Source organism: Rhinoraja longicauda, chromosome 5 (genome assembly GCF_053455715.1).
Source record: "Rhinoraja longicauda isolate Sanriku21f chromosome 5, sRhiLon1.1, whole genome shotgun sequence".
Lineage (NCBI taxonomy): Eukaryota > Metazoa > Chordata > Chondrichthyes > Rajiformes > Arhynchobatidae > Rhinoraja > Rhinoraja longicauda.
In genome coordinates this window covers 46,976,197-46,996,870 of record NC_135957.1, presented here as the reverse complement: position 1 = coordinate 46,996,870, position 20,674 = coordinate 46,976,197, and the positions used below count along the sequence as shown (strand labels likewise).

The following is a 20,674-nucleotide window of genomic DNA, read 5'->3' as shown; positions in this document are numbered from 1 at the left end:
TCAGACCAAGCCCGAAATGTCTCCCATTCTTTCTCTCCAGAAATGCTGCCTGGCCCGTTGAGTTACTCTAGCATTTTGTGTCTACCTTTATCATACATGTTGCCTATTCTGCTGTGAGCTTCCAAAATGTATCATTTTTTAAATTCTTCATGGTCAGTGATTCTATTAGAGAAATGGTGGAAAATCGTAAGTTTATATTAAATAATAAAATTAATAATAAAGAAGAATTCCTTCATCATGTGTGGCACTGGCATTTAAGAGGTTGTTGGATAGGCACGTGAAGGGATACGGATCACGTGAAAGCAGAGGAGATTAGTTTAACCTGCAATTTTCGGCGGCACGGACATTGTTGGGGGGCGGGACAGAACCTGGCGAGTGATAGCTGGATACAGGTGAGGAGGAGAGGGTTTGATTGGCAGATAGATGGATAAAGACCAGTGTAGAAAAGACAAAAGGCTGTGGGATAAGGAGAGAAGAGATGTGAAATGTGAAGGCAGAAGAAGGGATATGGCTGGAAGGGGGTGGGGGAACAGGAAAGAAAGGTGGATAGTAGGAGAAATGAATGCATATCCAGGTGGGGCAAAGAGCAGAGAGGGGGGGAAATGAGAGGAGGTGTTGTTGGTAGCTTACCTAAAATTGGAGAATTCAATGTTCACACTGCTGGGTTGTAAGCTACCCAAGCAGAATATGAGGGGCTGTTCTTTCAGTTTGTGTGTAGCCTCACTAGCATTAATTCCCCCCTTTTTTGTCTTTTCCTTTTCTCCCCCCCTCTTTTCCCTATAGCAACCTATCTCTGCCATTAATGATGTGCCTGTCATTTGCCGGGCTTTGTCCCGTTCACACCTCTCTTCCAACTTTCTCCCCCTAACTCCAATCAAACCGAAATGTCACACATCCATGTTCTCCAGAGATGATGCCTCACCTGCTGAGTTACTCTGGCAGTTTGTGTCTTTTTTTCTACAGTAAATTCTTGTTCATCCATTATTCATACATCCAGAAACATATGCTACGGGCAAAAAAAGAAGAATGTCAAGCAATTTTTTTATTTCAAAAACATAAACTTTGGTTTGGTGCGATAGTTCTGGTGTGAAGAGATAGACAATAGACAATAGACAATAGGTGCAGGAGTAGGCCATTCGGCCCTTCGAGCCAGCACCGGCTGATCATTCTCAATCAGTACCCCATTCCTGCCTTCTCCCCATACCTCCTGACCCCGCTATCCTTAAGAGCTCTATCTAGCTCTCTCTTGAATGCATTCAGCGAATTGGCCTCCACTGCCTTCTGAGGCAGAGAATTCCATTGATGTACTTCAAGTTGAAATGGGCCTCATTGTAACAATGCAAATAATAGTGAATGCAATTACTTCAATTTCCACAGTTCTCAATGGACAGCATTCTCAGTATTAATGTGTAGGAAGGGACAGCTGAAGCTGGTTTACACCGAAGATAGACACAGAATGATGGAATAACTCAGCGGGTCAGGCATCTCTGGAGAAAATGAACAGGTGACGTTTCGGGTCAAAACTCTTCTTCAGACTCTTTAACATTCATAGTAAAGATGAGGGAATGAGGGCCTGGAAAATGGAAGTCATTAAAGAGATGAAGGCCGTGTGAGGAGTCTTGGACATAGGTCGGGAGGGATTGGACCAGTGGGGATAGGATGGAGTCGAAGTACCTGGAAATGATTTAAGGTGGGGCAGGAACAGACCGAAACAATGGTTCTGCCGGGGCAGTTCTGTTTATGGATTTTGAGGAGAGAAGAAGAAGGGTCTGAAGAGGGGGTTTCGACCCGAAACGTCACCTATTCATTTTCTACAGAGATGCTGCCTGACCCGTTGAGTTGCTCCAGCAGGCTGTGTCTATTTTCAGTATTACCTTTGACTTGAAGCTGATAATATTTTGTTTTATATTGAAAGAATAAAACTCAATACAAACTTGCAAAATCTTTATTTTGTGCATTTTGCCATTTGTGATTTTTCAGGTGCTTGTTGGATTTACTGAGAGGTTATGAAGAAAATCTGACGATCACATATTCTCACAGTGACGCATTTGCTGCTTTGGTGAACCAGGCTGGTGCAAGGTAAGGTCACCAGAAAAACTTCCTGTCGATAGATTATTCCCGCGGCCACTCGTTAATGCTTATATAAAATCAATAAGCTCCCTCAGTCAATTAAGCTGCAGGATATTCAGAGGACAGATGTTATGACCAGCTGCGGCGATCATGCTTTTGAGGGTGAAATATTCCACTGCAGTCTTATTTAAATGCTAAGTCTGAATGAAGTTCATCTCCAGTTTAAGACGTGCAATATTTCAAGGAACTGTACGCAGCTGGTGGAGCTGTTACCTCACAATGCCAGAGACCCGGGTTCGATCCTGAATCTGTGCGGAATTTGCATGTCCTCCCTGTGACCAAGGGAGTTTCCTCTGGGTGCTCTGGTTTCCTCCCGCATCCCAATAATGTGCAGGTTTGTAGGTTAAATGGGCTCTGTAAATTTCCCGCAGTGTGTAGGGAGTAGGTGCAAAAGTTGAATTACATAGAATTAATGTGAATGAGTGATTGGTAATCAGCATCGACACACGTGACTGAAGGACCTGTTTCCACGCTGTATCTCTAAACAAACTAAGCTAATATGGTTCAGTGTCATCAGTCTGAAGAGGGATCTCGACCCGAAACGTCACCCTTTCCTTCTCTCCAAAGATGCTGCCTAACCCGCTGAGTTACTCCAGCATTTTGTGATAAGCTAATATGCAAATTTGTTCTGTATATGCGCATATTTGAAAGAACATGTTTGAACAGTAAAAAGATACTGTGTTTCTGGTTAATAACTTGTTTGCAACATAATAAATGAAAGCCTTCATAGAAACACATCTGCCATCCAGTGGTGATATATATATATTTTTTAAGTTAACCCCATGGAAAAGAGTTGCACTGTCAATATCCTAATTGTAATTTTAAGAGATGCAACTGCAACAAGCTCCTGTTGTGCTTTTTTCTAATTTTTCATTATTTTTCTTGAAAAAATGGTGACAATTTAGCTGTCTAAAATAATCACCCTTTTTGCAATGGTGACCAAGTTCCAGATATTACTTTCAATTTTCAAATTATGCATTACTTTATTGAACAATTATCATTTAAAGTCATTTCTGTTAATGGCTGCGGTGAATCCTACCAGGAATAAAAATGAGGTTCTGCAAGAAGCTAGGTCAAATACACAGTAAATATTGGAAACTCAGCAGGCCAGGCAAGACTTAGATGGCTTTTAATGTTTGCCACTCATTATTTTTATCCTTTTCCCCTTTGCTACCTCCCTCTCAATGCTCTATAATCATCCTGGTTCTCACGTGTTATTGACGTGACATTACACATGGTGGCTCCTCAGCAAATGCACCTTTGCTGGATGATGATCACAAGAACGAAGGTCTGTTGGCCACTCACGTCAGTCAAGAGGAAGCCAGAGACTGACATGTATTTGTGGGCTTGTGAGTGTGACAGGGTCCTAATTCGATGTCAGTGTTGTGCGTTTTTTGACTGCAAAAGGTCGCACAGCATTCCTCAAGTAGAACGTAGACTTGTTCAGGGGATTTGGGACATGGTTCTCACTGAACTGTTACACATCAAAATAAATGTTGTGCTTATTCATTCAATTGCCGACAGTCAGAATTATTACTACATACTGCATGACAAAAGCAATTGTTTCGTTGAAAATATTTCAGAAAATAAGTGCTTCATCCATATTTCCCCTGAAGACTAGGTCTCACAAATTACTTTCAAACTTTATTCAACATCCCAACAGATCTTTATCCATATGCTAGCCTTCTGATTTTTTTTGTTGCACATTTGCTAACTCAGTGAAACATTTTCTGCACTGATTCCATTCTTTTTGTAATTTGAGTTGCTGCCCATACTTTCTGAATGGAAAATCTTAAGGAGTGTGGTATTTTTCTAAGGGTGTTCTCCACAGATAGGTTTGAAAACAACAAATCTAATTACATTGCTTTTCTTTGATTTGCTGGAAACATGTTACAGCTTTGGTCATATTTTTTAGCTTACAACAGAATGGTCATATATATTACATTGGATGGAAGTCACTTGGTATTATGGGAATCATCGATGCAAGTGAATGTGTACCAACATTTGGAGCAGGTAAATGGACCTCTGCTGTAATTTTATCAGGATATAATTTAGAAAATAAATAGTGGTAGGAAGAAATGCACTGAAAATTATCACTCTTTGATACGAGATTGCCTTTAGGAGTCATGGAAGAAAAGATATTATAGTGAAAGGCGGATTCTAAATAGTCTCTCTCTTTGAGAAAGGCACAACCCATGTCAGTAATGGCAGGATTGTTCTAAAAGATTGACTTATTATTTCAATACCATACACTCTGTGCATTAAGCAGATGTACAGTAAACCAAGAGTTTAGCAATGTTAAGAAACTGTGTTGTAGACTGCTGTGGACATGAAATTCAATTACAATACTGCCGTACTTCAAAATTGCATTGTGGTCATTACAAAATGTCAAATGTTTACAATGCAATTTTACAATCTAATTCAAATCTTTGTTTTGTGGTACCTTTCTGTGGTAAATCGAATCTCACATCAAAATGAGTGTCGGTGTTTAATGGCTTGGCTTGTGCATAACAAACCAAACACACAGTTTACAAAATAGCCAGTGGTTGAATGTGAAAGAAAATTCTTATGATCCAAGTGGGATGACTGAAAGGATTTTTTTAACCATATCTCCAGATAGAGTCATTAGCTCTTACTTGGTTCTTTCAGTTCCATGTATCTACAAAATATATGTCTTTGCCCATTTATAAGCCTAAAATGTATTTGCTGTTATCATCAGGCAGTAAATTGTGCAAGGAAAAATATTTGCAATAAGCAGATTCGAGTTGAAAGTTAAACTAGGTAAAGACTGAGTTGCTCACCGTAAACCCATCCTGACATATCCAGATCAGATGAGAGGTATCATCCTCAGTAGTTCCCTTTTATTCATTCACAGAATACGGACATCGCTGGCGACAACATTATTTAATGGTCCTTTCTACGTGCACTGGGGAAGTCATTGTGAGCCTTCTTGAACTACTGACATACTTATGATGAAAGTACTCTCACAGTTGTTAGACAAGGAGTTTGATAATTTCGACCAAGTAATGATGAATTAATAGCCATTAAACTCCTAGTCAGAATTAACAATGAAGATGGATTGTCATTGTTCCAGAACCATCTTTGGCCAGAGGACATGTCATTGGCCAAAAAAGGGTGCAATACTACATATAATTTTGAGTAAAATGAAAATAACTTCCAAACTATAATATTTTAAATGTTTCTGTGTTAAAAGGAATTTATTGGAGTTTGCAGACAATTCACAGGAGTTCGTTTGAGGGAAATATTTAATGTTCTCCTTGGATTGTCTCTTTGAATTCACGTGACACAGTTGCAAATGGTGAATTTATCACCAGTTAAATGAAATAATTCTGGAGTGAAAAGCAAGCATTTGTAAAGTTGATCATACAACTATTAGATTATTGGGGGGGGGAGGGAGGGGGAAATCTGAAGATATGTCACTCTAGAGGGGAGAAAATCTGCTACCGTTACAGTCTTGATCTACATGTGACTCTGGACCAACACTGCCTGGTTGACTCTTAACTGCTGTCTGAATGGCTATTCTATTCTAAAGCAATTAGAGGTGAGCAATAAATGCTCACCATCAAAATAAATAAGTGCAAAGGGCAAAGGTTTAGAAAAGATCTAATGAGGCCGAATGTTACTCAGATGATAGTTGATATCCTCAATTCACAATTCCTTAGTTTGGATAAATTAAAAGGTGCCTTACTCTGAGATTGATTGTGGTTTGAGGAATTGTGGAGGCTTCTTGCTGTTAGAGTAGGAAACGGTCTTCTTTTTACTAAAAAAATATAAAAGAAATGGAGAGTTCTCATTCCTGACCTTGGTGAGGATGTAGATCCATTGGCAGCAGCAATGCCATCTGGCAGGAAATCTCTGACAATGCATTCTGTTATACAGAGCAGATTTAATGCATAACATAACATTTAATGCTTTGCCTTGCTCTCAAATAAATATTATTCTGTTCCATGATATAATTAACATTTTCTCAAAAGATTAATGACGTGGTTCATGGATTCTCCAATTGATCCATTTCTGCTTCAATTCAGGAGACTAGTTTCATTACCTGTTCGGTTGTGCACAAGAAACATAGATCTCTGCAAAGACTGAGCTCTTGAGATCGAAATTCACGGCCCTTCGGTCACCTCCATTGCTGCTACTGTATTTTGCTCCATGCTTTAAGAATTAGAGTAACAACATTGGCAGAATGATGATGAAACCATTCTCCATTCCGTAAACATTGCTGCCATCTTTTGTTCTTGCAGATGCCGATCATGTGCGTGGGTTCATATATAATGGCTTCAAAGAAATGGCAAACAAAGAAGGGGACATGTCAGCACTGGTAGGTAGTTTTACGATTTCCACATCATATGCAGCTGACAAGTTTGGGGCCTGTTTTAACTTAATTAGCCAGCTGGAAGTGATATCATTGACCACTGTCAGGAGACTCACTGCCCTAGAATTGCTGCTGATCCAGCTATGAGCATTTTTGAAGTGAACTGCAGCTGACTGAGAGCGTGACTGTCCATTTCAAGCAGTGGTCCCAGGTCCTTTCAATATTCAAGTCGATTTTGAGCTGTAAGTAGGATTCTTAACAACAGTTTTATGGCACAATTGAAATAAAAAAATACGTGCCCTGCTCTCTCTATCCTGGTTTACCAATGCTTTAGCTGGACATTGACCAAGAAATATGTTTTAATTATTTTTGTATGATTATAATGTGTCAAAACGTTCCACAAGACCCCATGGAAATAACCAGCCTTCCTTTCTTATTCTGCATTCCTCCTTCTCAAAGGATTTTGTTTAATTCTATCTGAACCAGCAAGGATAACAAGCATGGGACAGGTGCCTCCTAAAGGTGACCCGTCTTTGACTTGGAAATGCGTTACTTGTTGATGGACCCTAGTCTCGGAACTCCCTGCACATGACACTGTGGGAGTAACTTCAAGAGAAGGGCTGCAACAGTCAAGGCAGCTCACCATCGCCATCTCAACCAGGCATGTGCACTAAATGCTGACCTTACCAGCAACATCCATATGCAGTCAATGAGTAAAAGAATTGCCATATGCCTCTGGTTCTCCCTGATATTTCACATTGAACTATACCAAATCATCTTGTAACTTCTATTTTTGGCCATGTTGCTCATGGTTTCTCTTGACAGAAGGTCCAGGCTGATTGGAATATGAAATATTGATGAACAGGAGCACAAATTAAGTATGCGTCTGAAAGGATAATTTAACAAAAATGCATCATCGTGATGTACTCATGTTCTGGTGCTAACCAGTTACTCCACACAGCTTCCTTATGCACCCTTTCCACTTAGCCAAAGATGTCTAACATAGGTTATGCGCAAAAAATGTATTCTCTACCTGAATTAGCTTACATTCATAAGTAACCAATATATAAACTTTCAAATCAAATCCAGGGACCAGAATTTGCTGTCTCCCATGAACATTTCCTGAAGACAATACTTCCCACAATCCTCAGGAGCGACACTGTTATCTTTGTCTTTACCTTGGATGGTTGGTATTGAGAAATCTTCAGAATAAAACAAGTCATTTTATGTTTTTATTCACCTGCACTGACTGGAACATTGATTTTCTGGCATTTCCTTGTTTCTTTGAAGATGACGGTGCACAGATTGAAAAATTGGCACGTCAGGTGAAAGGGACAACTTTCAATTTGTTTGCAATCTCACATGGAACAGCAGAACAACACATGCCTGTGAGTAGCCACTTTTTGGCTTAAAAGGGATTAAAAGTACCATTAGCAAATTTGCAGATGATACTAAGCTGGGGGGTAGTGTGAATTGTGAGGAAGATGCAATAAGGCTGCAGGGTGACTTGGACAGGTTGTGTGAGTGGGCGGATACATGGCAGATGCAGTTTAATGTAGATAAGTGTGAGGTTATTCACTTTGGAAGTAAGAATAGAAAGGCAGATTATTATCTGAATAGTGTCAAGTTAGGAAGAGGGGATGTTCAACGAGATCTGGGTGTCCTAGTGCATCAGTCACTGAAAGGAAGCATGCAGGTACAGCAGGCAGTGAAGAAAGCCAATGGAATGTTGGCCTTCGTAACAAGAGGAGTTGAGTATAGGAGCAAAGAGGTCCTTCTACAGTTGTACCGGGCCCTGGTGAGACCGCACCTGGAGTACTGTGTGCAGTTTTGGTCTCCAAATTTGAGGAAGGATATTCTTGCTATTGAGGGCGTGCAGCGTAGGTTCACTAGGTTGATTCCCGGAATGGCGGGACTGTCGTATGTTGAAAGGCTGGAGCAATTAGGCTTGTATACACTGGAATTTAGAAGGAGGGGGGATCTTATTGAAACGTATAAGATAATTAGGGGATTGGACACATTAGAGGCAGGAAACATGTTCCCAATGTTGGGGGAGTCCAGAACAAGGGGCCACAGTTTAAGAATAAGGGGTAGGCCATTTAGAACGGAGATGAGGAAGAACTTTTTCAGTCAGAGAGTGGTGAAGGTGTGGAATTCTCTGCCTCAGAAGGCAGTGGAGGCCAGTTCGTTGGATGCTTTCAAGAGAGAGCTGGATAGAGCTCTTAAGGATAGCGGAGTGAGGGGGTATGGGGAGAAGGCAGGAACGGGGTACTGATTGAGAGTGATCAGCCATGATCGCATTGAATGGCGGTGCTGGCTCGAAGGGCTGAATGGCCTACTCCTGCACCTATTGTCTATTGTCTATTGTCTATTGTCTATTGTTTACATATCTATCAGGAGATTGTAACATAATTATGTGATGAACATTTAAACAAATGATAGACACAAGGTGCTGGAGCAACTCAACGGGTCAGGCAGCATCTCTGGAAAACATGGTCACGTTCTGGGTTGGGACCCTTCTTCAGGCTGAATGCAGGGAGAAAAAAACTGGGAGAGAAGAAGGGGCTGGACAAATCACAGCCGGCGACAGATGACCTCAGGCAAGGGGGTTCCCTGATTGTTGGACAAAGACTAGAGATAGAAACAAGTATGAGCCTAAAAGAAATACATAGTTGCGAACTGTAAAACTCGCTGAATATCCAGTCGCACAAAATGATGCGGTCACAGTTACTTATAATTTTGTCAACTGTTGTTCAGTCCTGAATGATAATTTAACAAAAATGCATAATCTCTTTCCTTACAGTGATATTAATGTCTTAATTGAAGTAAGTGGGGCCTCAAATATCAAATGTTGTGAAGGTTTCACAGCTGTAATATAATACATCTTGCCGGATTAGTTCTATACACAAAAATGTTACAAAACCAGCAACTTCTATTTGTATACTGCATTTCATTAGCAATATGTCCCAAAATGTTTCATGGAAGCAATGTCAAAGGAATGAAAATCAAATACTGCAGATGCAGGAAATTTGCATTAAAACAGAAAATGTTTTAAAGGCTCAGTAGGCCAGGCAGCATTTGTGGAGAGAGAAACAAAATCAACCTTTCGGATCTAAAGCACCGATCTGCTGAGCTACTCCAGCACTTAGTGTCCTTTTGTGTATTTAACCAGTGTTTGTAGTTCTTTGTTTCTACAAGATGTAAAGATCACAGGAGGTCCTAGTAAAAGAAGCCCCCATGCACAATCCTAGCTTGGCGAGGCAAAAATCCCAACTGTGGGGTTAAAATATAGCATATTCTGGCCAATTCTAGCTTAGATTCTTTTCACCCACTTACATTGCCACAAGGCGGAAGTGAATTCTCCAGGGAACATTAACTCTAAATATTTTAAATTGTTATCCAAAACCAAAACCAAAACCAAAACTTCACTGTTATATTCTTCCTTGAGAATGAAATTATGCAGAATATGCTGACAAACAGGAAAATCTGGTTGTTAAATGGACATCCTTCACCTTTCTCAGCTGTGACGACTGTACTGTAACGTAGGAAACTCCTTCGGCAAGTTAGAGTGGAACCGGATTGAAAACTATGAAATGGGCCAGGAGTTGTTCAGTCATTGATCAGTTAGGTTGCACGCAAAGATAGGTTTTGAGAACATTTGAACACAAGTTAACGAATTAGGGAGATAAATAGCTTTAGGTAATATGTCTCAGGCAGTGAAATCAAGTGCTTAGGCTGTAATTATGATATGAAATAGAAAGAGCAAAGAGTACTAGAAAATATGTAAAACTGGGGTGCTTCTTTGACAATAGAAATGTGATTTTTGGTGAACTTAATATCATTTACACCTAGCTAGTGATTGATTGTAAAAAATAAAGTTAATTGTTCAGATGAATAAAGCATGGACACAATGCTATTTATTTAGTTCCTGACTGATAATAGAGTTATAGACTCATAGAGTGATACAGTGTGGAAACAGGCCCTTCGGCCCAACCTGTCTACACCGGCCAACATGTCCCAGCTACACTAGTCCCGTGTTTGGTCCATATCCCTCCAAACCTGTCCTATCCATGTACTTCCTTAAATATTGGGATAGACCCAGCCACAACTTCCTCGTCTGGCAGCTTGTTCCATACACCCACCACCCTTTGTGTGAAAAAGTTACCCCTCAGATTCCTATTAAATCATTTCCCCTTCTCCTTAAACCTATGTCCTCTAGTCCTCAATTCACCTACTCTGGGCAAGAGACTCTGTGCATCAATCGAACTCAGACATTTCACCTGGTATGATTGCTCCTTCCAATGGCTGCGGCAATCACAGACTCTTTCTGCCTCAAATCAGATTACATATTTGTAATACCAATAGCTCCAATTCCCAACGCTCACACATCTACATTTAAAAACACAGATCCCATCAGTTACAAGGAAAGAGAAAACAAAAATTTGTGAAAAGTGAATAATAATATGACTCATAATATGACAAGGGGCCACAGTTTAAGAATAAGGGGTAGGCCATTTAGAACTGAGATGAGGAAAAACTTTTTCAGTCAGAGAGTTGTGAATCTGTGGAATTCTCTACCTCAGAAGGCAGTGGAGGCCAATTCTCTGAATGCATTCAAGAGAGAGCTAGATAGAGCTCTTAAGGATAGCGGAGTCAGGGGGTATGGGGAGAAGGCAGGAACGGGGTACTGATTGAGAATGATCAGCCATGATCAGATTGAATGGCGGTGCTGGCTCGAAGGGCCGAATGGCCTCCTCCTGCACTATTGTCTATTGTCTATTGACTCCTTAAAACGTTCTAGACATCAGCATTACCTTAACCTCAAGCATATCACCAGAGTACATGCATTTCAAATGAGCAAGTCATTTAAGGAAATTGTGAACCTTCTTTCTGAGAAAGAGTATTCAATATTGATCTTAAAAGCCTATGGATTTAAAATACCTAAAAATAAGATGGCTGAGTAATAGGAAGCAATAAGTGGTTGTGAAAAATTGTTTCTTGAACTGGAGGAAAGTGAAGTTCCCCAGGGGCAGGACTTTTCTTAATAAATATAATGGTGATTTAACCTGGGCCTACAGGGCAAAAACTTCCCAATCTGCATATGTCACAAAATTGGAAGTGTTATGAACCATGAAGAGGATAGTAATTGATTTTGTCAAAGTAGAACTATGCTGGTGGAAAGACAATCATGCATAGTCTTTCCTTTAGCTGGTTAGCACGCACTAAAAGCTTTTCTCTGAACCTTGGTGCATGTGACAATAAACTAACTAAATTGAACTGGAATGGGTAGATAGATGACTGATGACTACAGGAAGAATGGGAGAGGTAAAGAAAACAAATGGCATAATTGTTAAAAGGAAATAGGTAGAGTGAGATCAGGGACTATACATGCATAGTTGATTGAAAGTGGCAGGGCAGGTTGAGAAGATGATTAAAAAAGCAGACTGCACCCTGTGATTTTTGAACAAAGGCATAAAATACAAGACTAAGGAAGTCATGATAAACATTTATAAAACACTGGTTTGACTACAATTGCAATATTGTCGAGTCAAGTCGAGTTTATTGTCATATGTCAAGCATGGTGAGGTATAGGTAAAATCTTGCTTGCCCTCCATAGTAGTGCATGATTGGTCCATCGCAAATTGGAGACCACAGTTCAGGAAAAATATGAATGCTGTAGAATGGATGCAGAAAAGATTTATTAAATTATTCCAGGGATGAGGGACTTGAGTTATGCAGACAGACTGGAGATGATGAGATTGTTCTCCTTGGAACATAAGAAAGTGCAGTAGATGTGATACTTAATATTTTGAAGGGTATAAAGAGAGTGGATGGAGAGAAACTGTTCATATTGAAGTGGTCAAGAAAATGATTACAAAAATGACACAAGGAAAAGCTTTTTCACAACAATGGGTCAGAGTCTGAAAGGCACTGCCAGGGATTATAGGGAAGGCTAGATGCAATTGTAGTATCCAAATGGGAGTTGGATAAGTATCTGAAAGAATGATATTGCAGATCTGTTGAATGAAGGCAGGGAGTGAATCTGGCTGGATTACTTTTACGCTGAACTGGTACAATGAGGCAAATGACCTCCTTCTATGCTGTAACCACTCTGTGATTCAGTGATTCTGTGAAAACGCATCAAAAAACATTTCTTGTTATATTACAGATGAAATAGATAACATTCTGGGTAAGACAGAGTTGCACCTAAATTCTTTCACCTCTTTAACTGAGGTGCAAACATTAAGTATAAAATTAATACTCAATAATTCAAGTAGCAAAATGCTTCTTCTGTCACTGGAACTGAGGAGAGAAAAATAAAAGACAGGACAAGTTACAACTGATGAATGCCTGAGACATTTGCAACATTTGCAAGAATTGTGAGTAACTGTGCAAAATGTTTATTTATGAGTGGCATGGTGGTGCAGTGGTAAAGTTGCTGCCTTACAGCACCAGAGACCCGGGTATGAACCTGATTAAGGGTGCTTGGCTGTATGGAGTTTGTACGTTCTCCCCGTGACCTGCATGGGTTTTCTCCGGGTGCTCCGGTTTCCTCCCACACTCCAAAGACATACAGGTTTGTAGGTTAATTGGCTTGGTATAATTGTAAATTGTTCCTAGTGTGCATAGGATAGTGTAAGTCTGGGGGGATCACTGGACAGCATAGACTCGGTGGATCGTAGGGCCTGTTTCCGCACTATATCTCTAAACTAAAACTAAGCTTGATTGTCATGTTCATTGAAGACTATCTACTCAAAGAGCAGTCATTTCTTGTCTATGCTTTCTTATGTTTTTTCTCCCTTTTTTATTCATTGATAGCGGCAGTTAAGGGAATTATTTTCCATCATAGTCAGTGTCGTTTGGCCCATGACTTTGTCCAAGTACAAAGGGAGCTATGTTCAGGTAAAAAAAATAGCCTCTACCCATTCATCTAAACCATTCTGAATACTCCTGCTACATAAAGAATGTTAAGAATGTTGTCATTTGTCACAGATGTTTCATCGTGAACTGAGTGCAAAATGGATGCTGAATGCAATTAGTACAAGTGCACATATTTTGAAAGGGAAAGTCTACCATAATTACATGATTGATCTCAAAGTTAGTAACTCCAAATTATTTGGCCGGGCTCTGCACATCCTCCAGGTAAGCTGAAAAAACAGGAAAACTGTGTTATTTCAATGATCACAAATAGCTCACGAATTTAAATACTAGCTGATTTATTACAATAAAAATAGATTCACTTTAGACTCTTTGTCCAAGAACACTATGGATAATATAAGCAATGGGATCTCATGTCTGTTACCTCTGCATTTTTATTCTGGTACATTTTGGCAATTGTCTGAATTTCCTTGATTAAACTTTCTAATATAATACAGGAGTACAAACGATGGATACGGCCAATTATGCTGTCAAAATAAATATGCCCGGTGACGAGTTGGATGCCACAGCATGAATAGAGATTTGTAACCAAAGCTCCATCACCACTGATCCCTGGGTTGTGAAACACACCATGTCAATGTCAAAACCTTTAGCTCATCCCCTGTTCTTTGAGATCTGATCATACATAGTGCTAACAACAGGTGATAAGAGAAAAGTGTATTTCCCCAATGCTAATATTTATCATTTCTATGAATTTAGAAAGATAAGTTAAAACTCTGTTCAGTAAATAGTGGCAATCATGACGTGTCAATTAACATACATGTGCACAATTAACACTCTGTACATTGTGGGTGGGTGTGTCTGTGTATGCATATGTTTTTACTCTGTTTTCTCCTTTTAGATATTTACCGTCCAAACCAAATCTCAATGTTTTAAGGCTTTGTTAAAATCTATCTATGAAACAGATGAATTAAGTGAAAAAGTTAAAAATGTGGACATTTCAGAACATATTCAGCAAGCAGCAACTATGAGCAAGGTAAGGTTAATAAACTCTCAAGGGGGGAAATCAGTTCTCCAGAAGTTTAAAAGTCAGAAAAATCTGAAATAAAAACAGAAAATGCTAGAAACTGGAGAAGAAGAAAAGGATGTAATGTTTCAGGTCCGAAATCCTTTGCCAGAACTTGTTTCTTTTTTTAGAGATACTGTCTGAAATGCTGAATGTTTCCAGCCTTTTCTGTTTTCCATCCAAGAATGTTCCTGTTCTCAGAAACAGACCCACAGCTACTGGAAATTTGGGTTAGACTATGAATTGATTGCTCTGGTTTTGCTGGATTCTTACCATTTCCCCGTTGCTGGCATGTTGGTAATATCAGCATCCTGTAGACAATTAACCCATGTGGAACGTCTATTACTAGGCAATGAATGTTTACCTGTTCAAGTGCACGTCATGAATATCGAAAGCAAACAGATCAATATCTCTTTAACTGCCTGGATACATGTTATGGAACACCTGAAACGTTGTCTGCCCATTTCCTCCCTAGATGCTGCCTGACCTCCTGAATCCCTCCAGTACTTTGTGTTTTGCTCAAGATTCCAGCATCTGCAGTTTCTTGTGCCTACAGCTTAATCAAAAATAAACGTCTCTTTTGATATAAGATATTTGCATTCACTTCCGTGTATCATAGTCCAAACCTAAATGTTTCTCCCCTACATTAAACAATAAACCATGACCACAAAGGTATTGTACACAGGTTGCACAACACTAGGTTTAGGACTGCTGGTGAATCAGCCATGACCTCAAAGTTTAAATCACACATCATCCTGGTACAGTCATACATTACCATTCCTTCTCTAACACTAGGGCAAAATCTTGGAATTCCATTCCAAGCACAATTGAAGGAGAACTTAGGAAGGATCTCGATCCGAAACGTCACCCATTCCTACTCTCCAGAGATGCTGCCTGTCCCGCTGAGTTACTCCAGTAATTTGTGTCTACCTTCGGTTTAAACCAGCATCTGCAGTTACTTTCTACACATCACATAGTGTACAGTGATTCAAGAAGGCTCACGACCAATCTCTCAAAAGCAACTAGCTTTGGAATTTATTACAAAAACACAGGCCAGAAAGTGCATTTCTCTCTAAGGATAGTTAAACCATTGAAGACTATGATTTCAACTGTATTTTCTAGTGTGTCATTACTGGGGGTTACAGTTTTCTTTATTATCGTTAACTAAAAGAAATAAAAAAAGAAAGATGAAAATTTTAACAATGGACTAGACCTATAGCTAAGAGTGAATGCCTGAGGCTTGATTTAGATCTAGGCCAGACAAATGTAAAGGAAGTTGCTTTCAGTTCACTGAGATACAAATAACCAATGTCAAACAAGTTTTGACAGTCTTAACACTTTTTTTTCTCTCTGAAAATAAACCCTAGAGATGAAAAGCAGCCAAAATGTAACTGCTGCAGGTATTAAATTGACATTCTGACTACCATAGATTGGCTAGAGTCAGATACTAAACATGATGTTATCTTGATGCAATAAAGTATGTGTGCGGAACTTATCTACACGGAATTTGAACCTTGGAATGTTTAATGCGAAACTGGGTAGATGACGATACATTTTTAAAATATTTTTGGATGCATAATGTTAACCCTTAACAGTTTTACAATTTTTCATATAACAACTTAATTAAATCCAGAAACATGGGAAACAATATAATATAGAACACGGAAAAGTATAGCACAGGAACAGATCCTTCAGCCCACAATGCCTATGCCAAACATGATGTCAAGATAAATGAATCTCATTGGCCTAAACATGATCCAAATACTTCCATTCTTTGCATGTCAATGTGTCCTTATAAAAGCCTCTAAAATGCCACTATTGCATGTGCCTTCTCCACCACCCCGGCAGCTCATCCCAACACCCACCACCCTCCTTGTAAAAATCTTGCCCTGCAAATCTCCTTTAAACTTTGCCCCTCTCACCTTAAAGCTATGCCCTGCACATCTGATAAAGGTTCTGACTGTTTTATGGACTTCTGTTAGGTCTCCTCTCAACCTCTGGCATTCCATAGAAAATAATCCAACCTCAAATTAAGGATAGGAAAGGTTTAAAGGGATATGGGCCAAATGCAAGCAGATGGGACAAGTGTAAATGGGGCTCCTTGAAAGGCATTGACAAGCTGGGCCGACGGGCCTATTTTCATGCAGCATGACTATGACTCTCCTTGTACCTAATCCAGGTCACTTCTGCACCCTCTCCAAAGCCTCCATAACCTATCCGGCCTGTAAATGAGGTGACCAGACCTGCACGCAATACTCCACATACAGCCTAATCAAAGTATTTTCTAATTGCATCATGACTTCCTGACTCTTATACTCAATGCACTGACCTATCAATTATGAGCATACAACATGTCTCAAGTGTATTTGAAAGATTGTAAATTGTAAAAGAAAAGGAGCTGTTCAAGTGTAAATTGCCCTTGATTTTTTTTCTTCTACAATTCCCATTAATTTTACTGTGAAAGTGTTTCTGTCACCAAGAGTTGGTATGTCATTCTTTATACATGTTAGTGATGGTTTGTGCTAATTTCAGATTGTTCCTGTAGCATTGGTGGCGTTAATGAGAAGCTGCTCCATATCCACAGCGAAATATCTACTTGCGTCTGCTCTGGCTGTTCGAGATGTGTTTAGTGCATGGATCCCACCCAAGGCACAAGTGGAGGGTAGTCCACTCTGAGGTTTCTGGAAAAGAATATTATGGCAACTGTACAGAAAAATATTCAAGAAAATCATCACAAAGGGCTGAGCAAACAATAAAGTACTATTTTGACGTGGCAATTTTACATGCAGCAAACTCACACAAACAGTAATAATTATGTCAAATATACATTGGACATACAGCATGAAAATAGGCCACTGAGTGTAGTCACTTAATACAAGCATTTATGTTCCACACTAGTGTCCTTCCATCTCCTTCCTCGAACTCTGTCAGCATAACCCTGCACGGCCTATTCCCTCATAGCCATCCTTCCTATATAGTCCTCCTTTAAAGTCACTCGAAAAACTCTCCATTTTATTCTCAAATTCTCACCACTCTCCCCATCTTACATTTATAATCTGTAGTTTTCTTTTTACTTATAAATGAAGACAGTCTTCACATCTTCATCATCACAACCTTTCATAATCATGAAGAGACCAATTAGGTTTCCTGATACATGCAGACTGATTGTCATGTTTCTTGTGCAGTATTACAGAGATGAATACACTCCCAAAGCACCTAGCATGCTAACTCTCTGAACTGTTGTACCTTCAGGGCTTGGTTTAAGTCAATGTTCCTATCCTATTTAATATAGGATTCATTTGTAAACATAGAATTGTCAATATAAATACATTTTTAAGGGAAAAAACTATTATCAAATCTAATAATAAACATTCAACCGTTGATAACCAACAATGCTTGAATTAATGGTTATTAAGTGAAGTATGGCTCGCGGACTCTCCTGATATCAGACTAATGGCTATTTCCTGCATTCTCTTTTATTTCAAATGGGAATGACAACAGAATAGGTTACAGGGAGATCTAGTGGAGAAATGGCACTGCTCTATAAACCAGCATATACTCAATGGGCTAAAATGTCTCCTTCTCTGTTGTTAGCTAATATAGATTATGTATATACTAAAACTCTTGTTTGTTTGTTTGTTTGTTCCTAAACTACAGCCAAAATGCTACATGACAGCATGACAATTTTAGGCCCACCTTACTCACCATCATCCCTTTGGTGCTAATGGAAGAAGTTTCATTGAAATCGGTGTTATATTTTTAAAGTTATTCACATTTTAAAGTTTAAATCCACCTCCTTGGGAGGGAGGGGGTGGAGGGAGGTAAGGTGGGTTGAGGGGGGTGGAGTGGGGGGAGGGGAAAGGGGGGAGGGTGAGGGGGAAGGGGAGGGGCAGTGGGGGGAGAGGGGAGGGAGAGGAGGGGGGAGAGGGGGGAGGGAGGGGAGGGGGGGAGGGAGGAGAGGGGAGGAGGAGGGGGGAGGAGGGAGGGGGAGGGTGGGAGGGGGGAGAGGGGAGAGGGGAGTGCTGCACCAATGCAGGAGAGGTTTGCGCCCAACGGGTCCACTTGATCTAGTTTTGCATAACGTTCAGTTTACGTGTGCTTTTAACTATTTCTTATCTTCTTGAGGTGCAATCTTAACTGCTGTTACTCATAATTGCCAAGGGAAAAAAGGCTCTGGTTCTTATGTAAATGCATTTACAAAATAGCTCTAAATCATATCATGTGTAGGAAGAAACTACGGATGTTTTTTTAACTCAGTGGGTCAAACAGCATCTCTGGAGAATGCTAACTTTTTTGCATATCTTTCATTCATTTATTATATATCTATTTTCATCACTGTCCATATCTCTCGTTTCCCTTTCCCCTGACTCTCAGTCTGAAGAAGGGTCTCAACCCGAACGTCACCTATTCCTTCTCTCCAGAGATGCTGTCTGACCTGCTGAGTTACTCCAGCTTTTTGTGTCTAATTCATAACTTTGTGGTCCAAGGATAGACTGAAACAATTCAATTGAATGCCATAGAGTAGGATGGTGGTTCTGTGTGTATGTATCTGGGAATAAGAGAAGATGCCTGGGGACATCTGTGCTGCCATGATGTTGACCACCTTCACAAAAGGAAACAAATCCAATCATGGTAATGACAGAGAGATGTCACAGTAAAAGTCATGACCAAATCGGTATTCAGCCCGCTCCTCCAAAACCTGCTCTTGGGTCCATAGTATGCATTCTGTCCATCTAGAGGCACCAGAGATATGATCTTTTCTATACAACAACTCCAAGAGGCATGCAAGGATTAGTATCAACAAGGCCACAGTTGCTTTTGACTTCATAAAAGACTGACTCTTGTCAATTGAGAGGGACCACAAACTATCCCTCTCTAATTTGATTGCCCAAAGAAAATGCTTCTTGTTCTGTGATGGCATGTGTGTCATGATCTTACCAACAGGTCTGTAACAGATCTAATCCTTCTGCAGACTGGTGTTAGGCAAGGTTATGTAACAGCAATAAAACTTTATTTGATCCTTCTCACTCCAATGTTATGCTTCATCTCCAACAAATATCTTGCTGGATAGTAGCTACTCTGAGAAACAGTTCACATTGGGTGAACTACATTGCTTTTACTCCAAAACCAAGGTCACCCAATTGCATCTGTCAAGCTTTAGATGATACTTGCATGTGCACATATTCAGACCCCATGCCTTCAGCAACCCAAGCCTATGAAAGAATAGGTATTGCACTTAATATCTTCTGCCAGTCTGGCCCTGCTGTACAGCACAACCCTCAGACAACTAAAGTCCACAATAAAAACCTTGCACAAGATGCAGTACATCTCATTTTAAGGGAACTTACTGTCAGTAGAGACAAACATTGTTAATGAATTCACTTTTGACTGTCTGAAAAAGAGAGTGTTTATAGATCAAGACCTCTAAACCTGTCATCAAGCTTATGGTCCATTGGACCTCAGTGATCCCTGCCCTCCATTTGGCATGCACTACCACCAACAGGTATCTGAAATGCTGGAGATGAGCCACCAATGTTGTCTCCACAAGATTCTCCAAACTGACTGGCAGGATAAGCCAACTAACCTCAGATCCCAGCCAATTTCCTTACAACTAATGCCTCAACTACATTTTGGCGCTGATGAGCAGGCAATGTTATTTTCATGTCCAACACCAGCTCCTGGAATAAACACTCTTTTGCGAGCCCCATCATTGCAAGCAATTAGCAGATGGGCGGAGGAAAATATTTAAGGAAGCTCTCAATGCCATGGTGTAGCATTGCCATTGTTTTGTAAGAATCCTTGGTCCAACACTGCTCAAAATGGATAAGAAGCATTGAGAACTTTGGATGACACAACAAACTGCAGATGCCGGAATCTTCGGTAGAACAGAGAGTGCTGGAGTAGCAAAGCGGTTCAGGCAAACATCCCTGGAAGACACGGATAAGCGATGTTTCTGGTCGGGTTCCTTCATCAAACTGGGAGGAACCTTCTTCAGACAGAACTTTGGGAGCCTTTGAGCGCACACAACCCAATGAAAGCAGCAGAGAAACGCCACCACCTACCAAGCCACCCACAGCCTGTCCTTTCAGATATATGTGGCAGACTCTGGAGCTTCTCAGAACGACCTTACCGACAATCTCAGATTGCACAGAATCAAAGTAAAACCCATTTGAAAAACCAGCAAAATCTTGCAGATGATTGAAAATACTGAAAAAGAAAGGAAAACTGCTGGAGATACACAGCAGAGCAGCAAGTGATTCTCA

General features: G+C 40.1%; 1 protein-coding gene across 3 annotated transcripts in view; it reads left to right on the top strand.

Annotated features, from left to right (window-relative positions):
* The window catches only part of gckr (glucokinase (hexokinase 4) regulator), a 49,860-nt gene extending 32,116 nt beyond the window's left edge, over positions 1–17,744 (top strand). For 2 of the 3 annotated variants that reach the window (XM_078400142.1, XM_078400140.1), the window contains exons 11-19: positions 1,981–2,079; positions 4,046–4,143; positions 6,396–6,472; positions 7,556–7,652; positions 7,757–7,854; positions 13,286–13,369; positions 13,460–13,609; positions 14,247–14,381; positions 16,996–17,744. In XM_078400142.1, the coding sequence (XP_078256268.1) occupies positions 1,981–2,079; positions 4,046–4,143; positions 6,396–6,472; positions 7,556–7,652; positions 7,757–7,854; positions 13,286–13,369; positions 13,460–13,609; positions 14,247–14,381; positions 16,996–17,220 (1,063 nt within the window). In that variant the 3' untranslated portion in view covers positions 17,221–17,744. Of the gene's footprint in view, positions 1–1,980; positions 2,080–4,045; positions 4,144–6,395; positions 6,473–7,555; positions 7,653–7,756; positions 7,855–13,285; positions 13,370–13,459; positions 13,610–14,246; positions 14,382–16,943 lie in introns of all 3 variants that reach the window. The other variant, XM_078400141.1, reaches the window with a different exon arrangement.
* Positions 17,745–20,674: the final 2,930 nt, after the last annotated feature.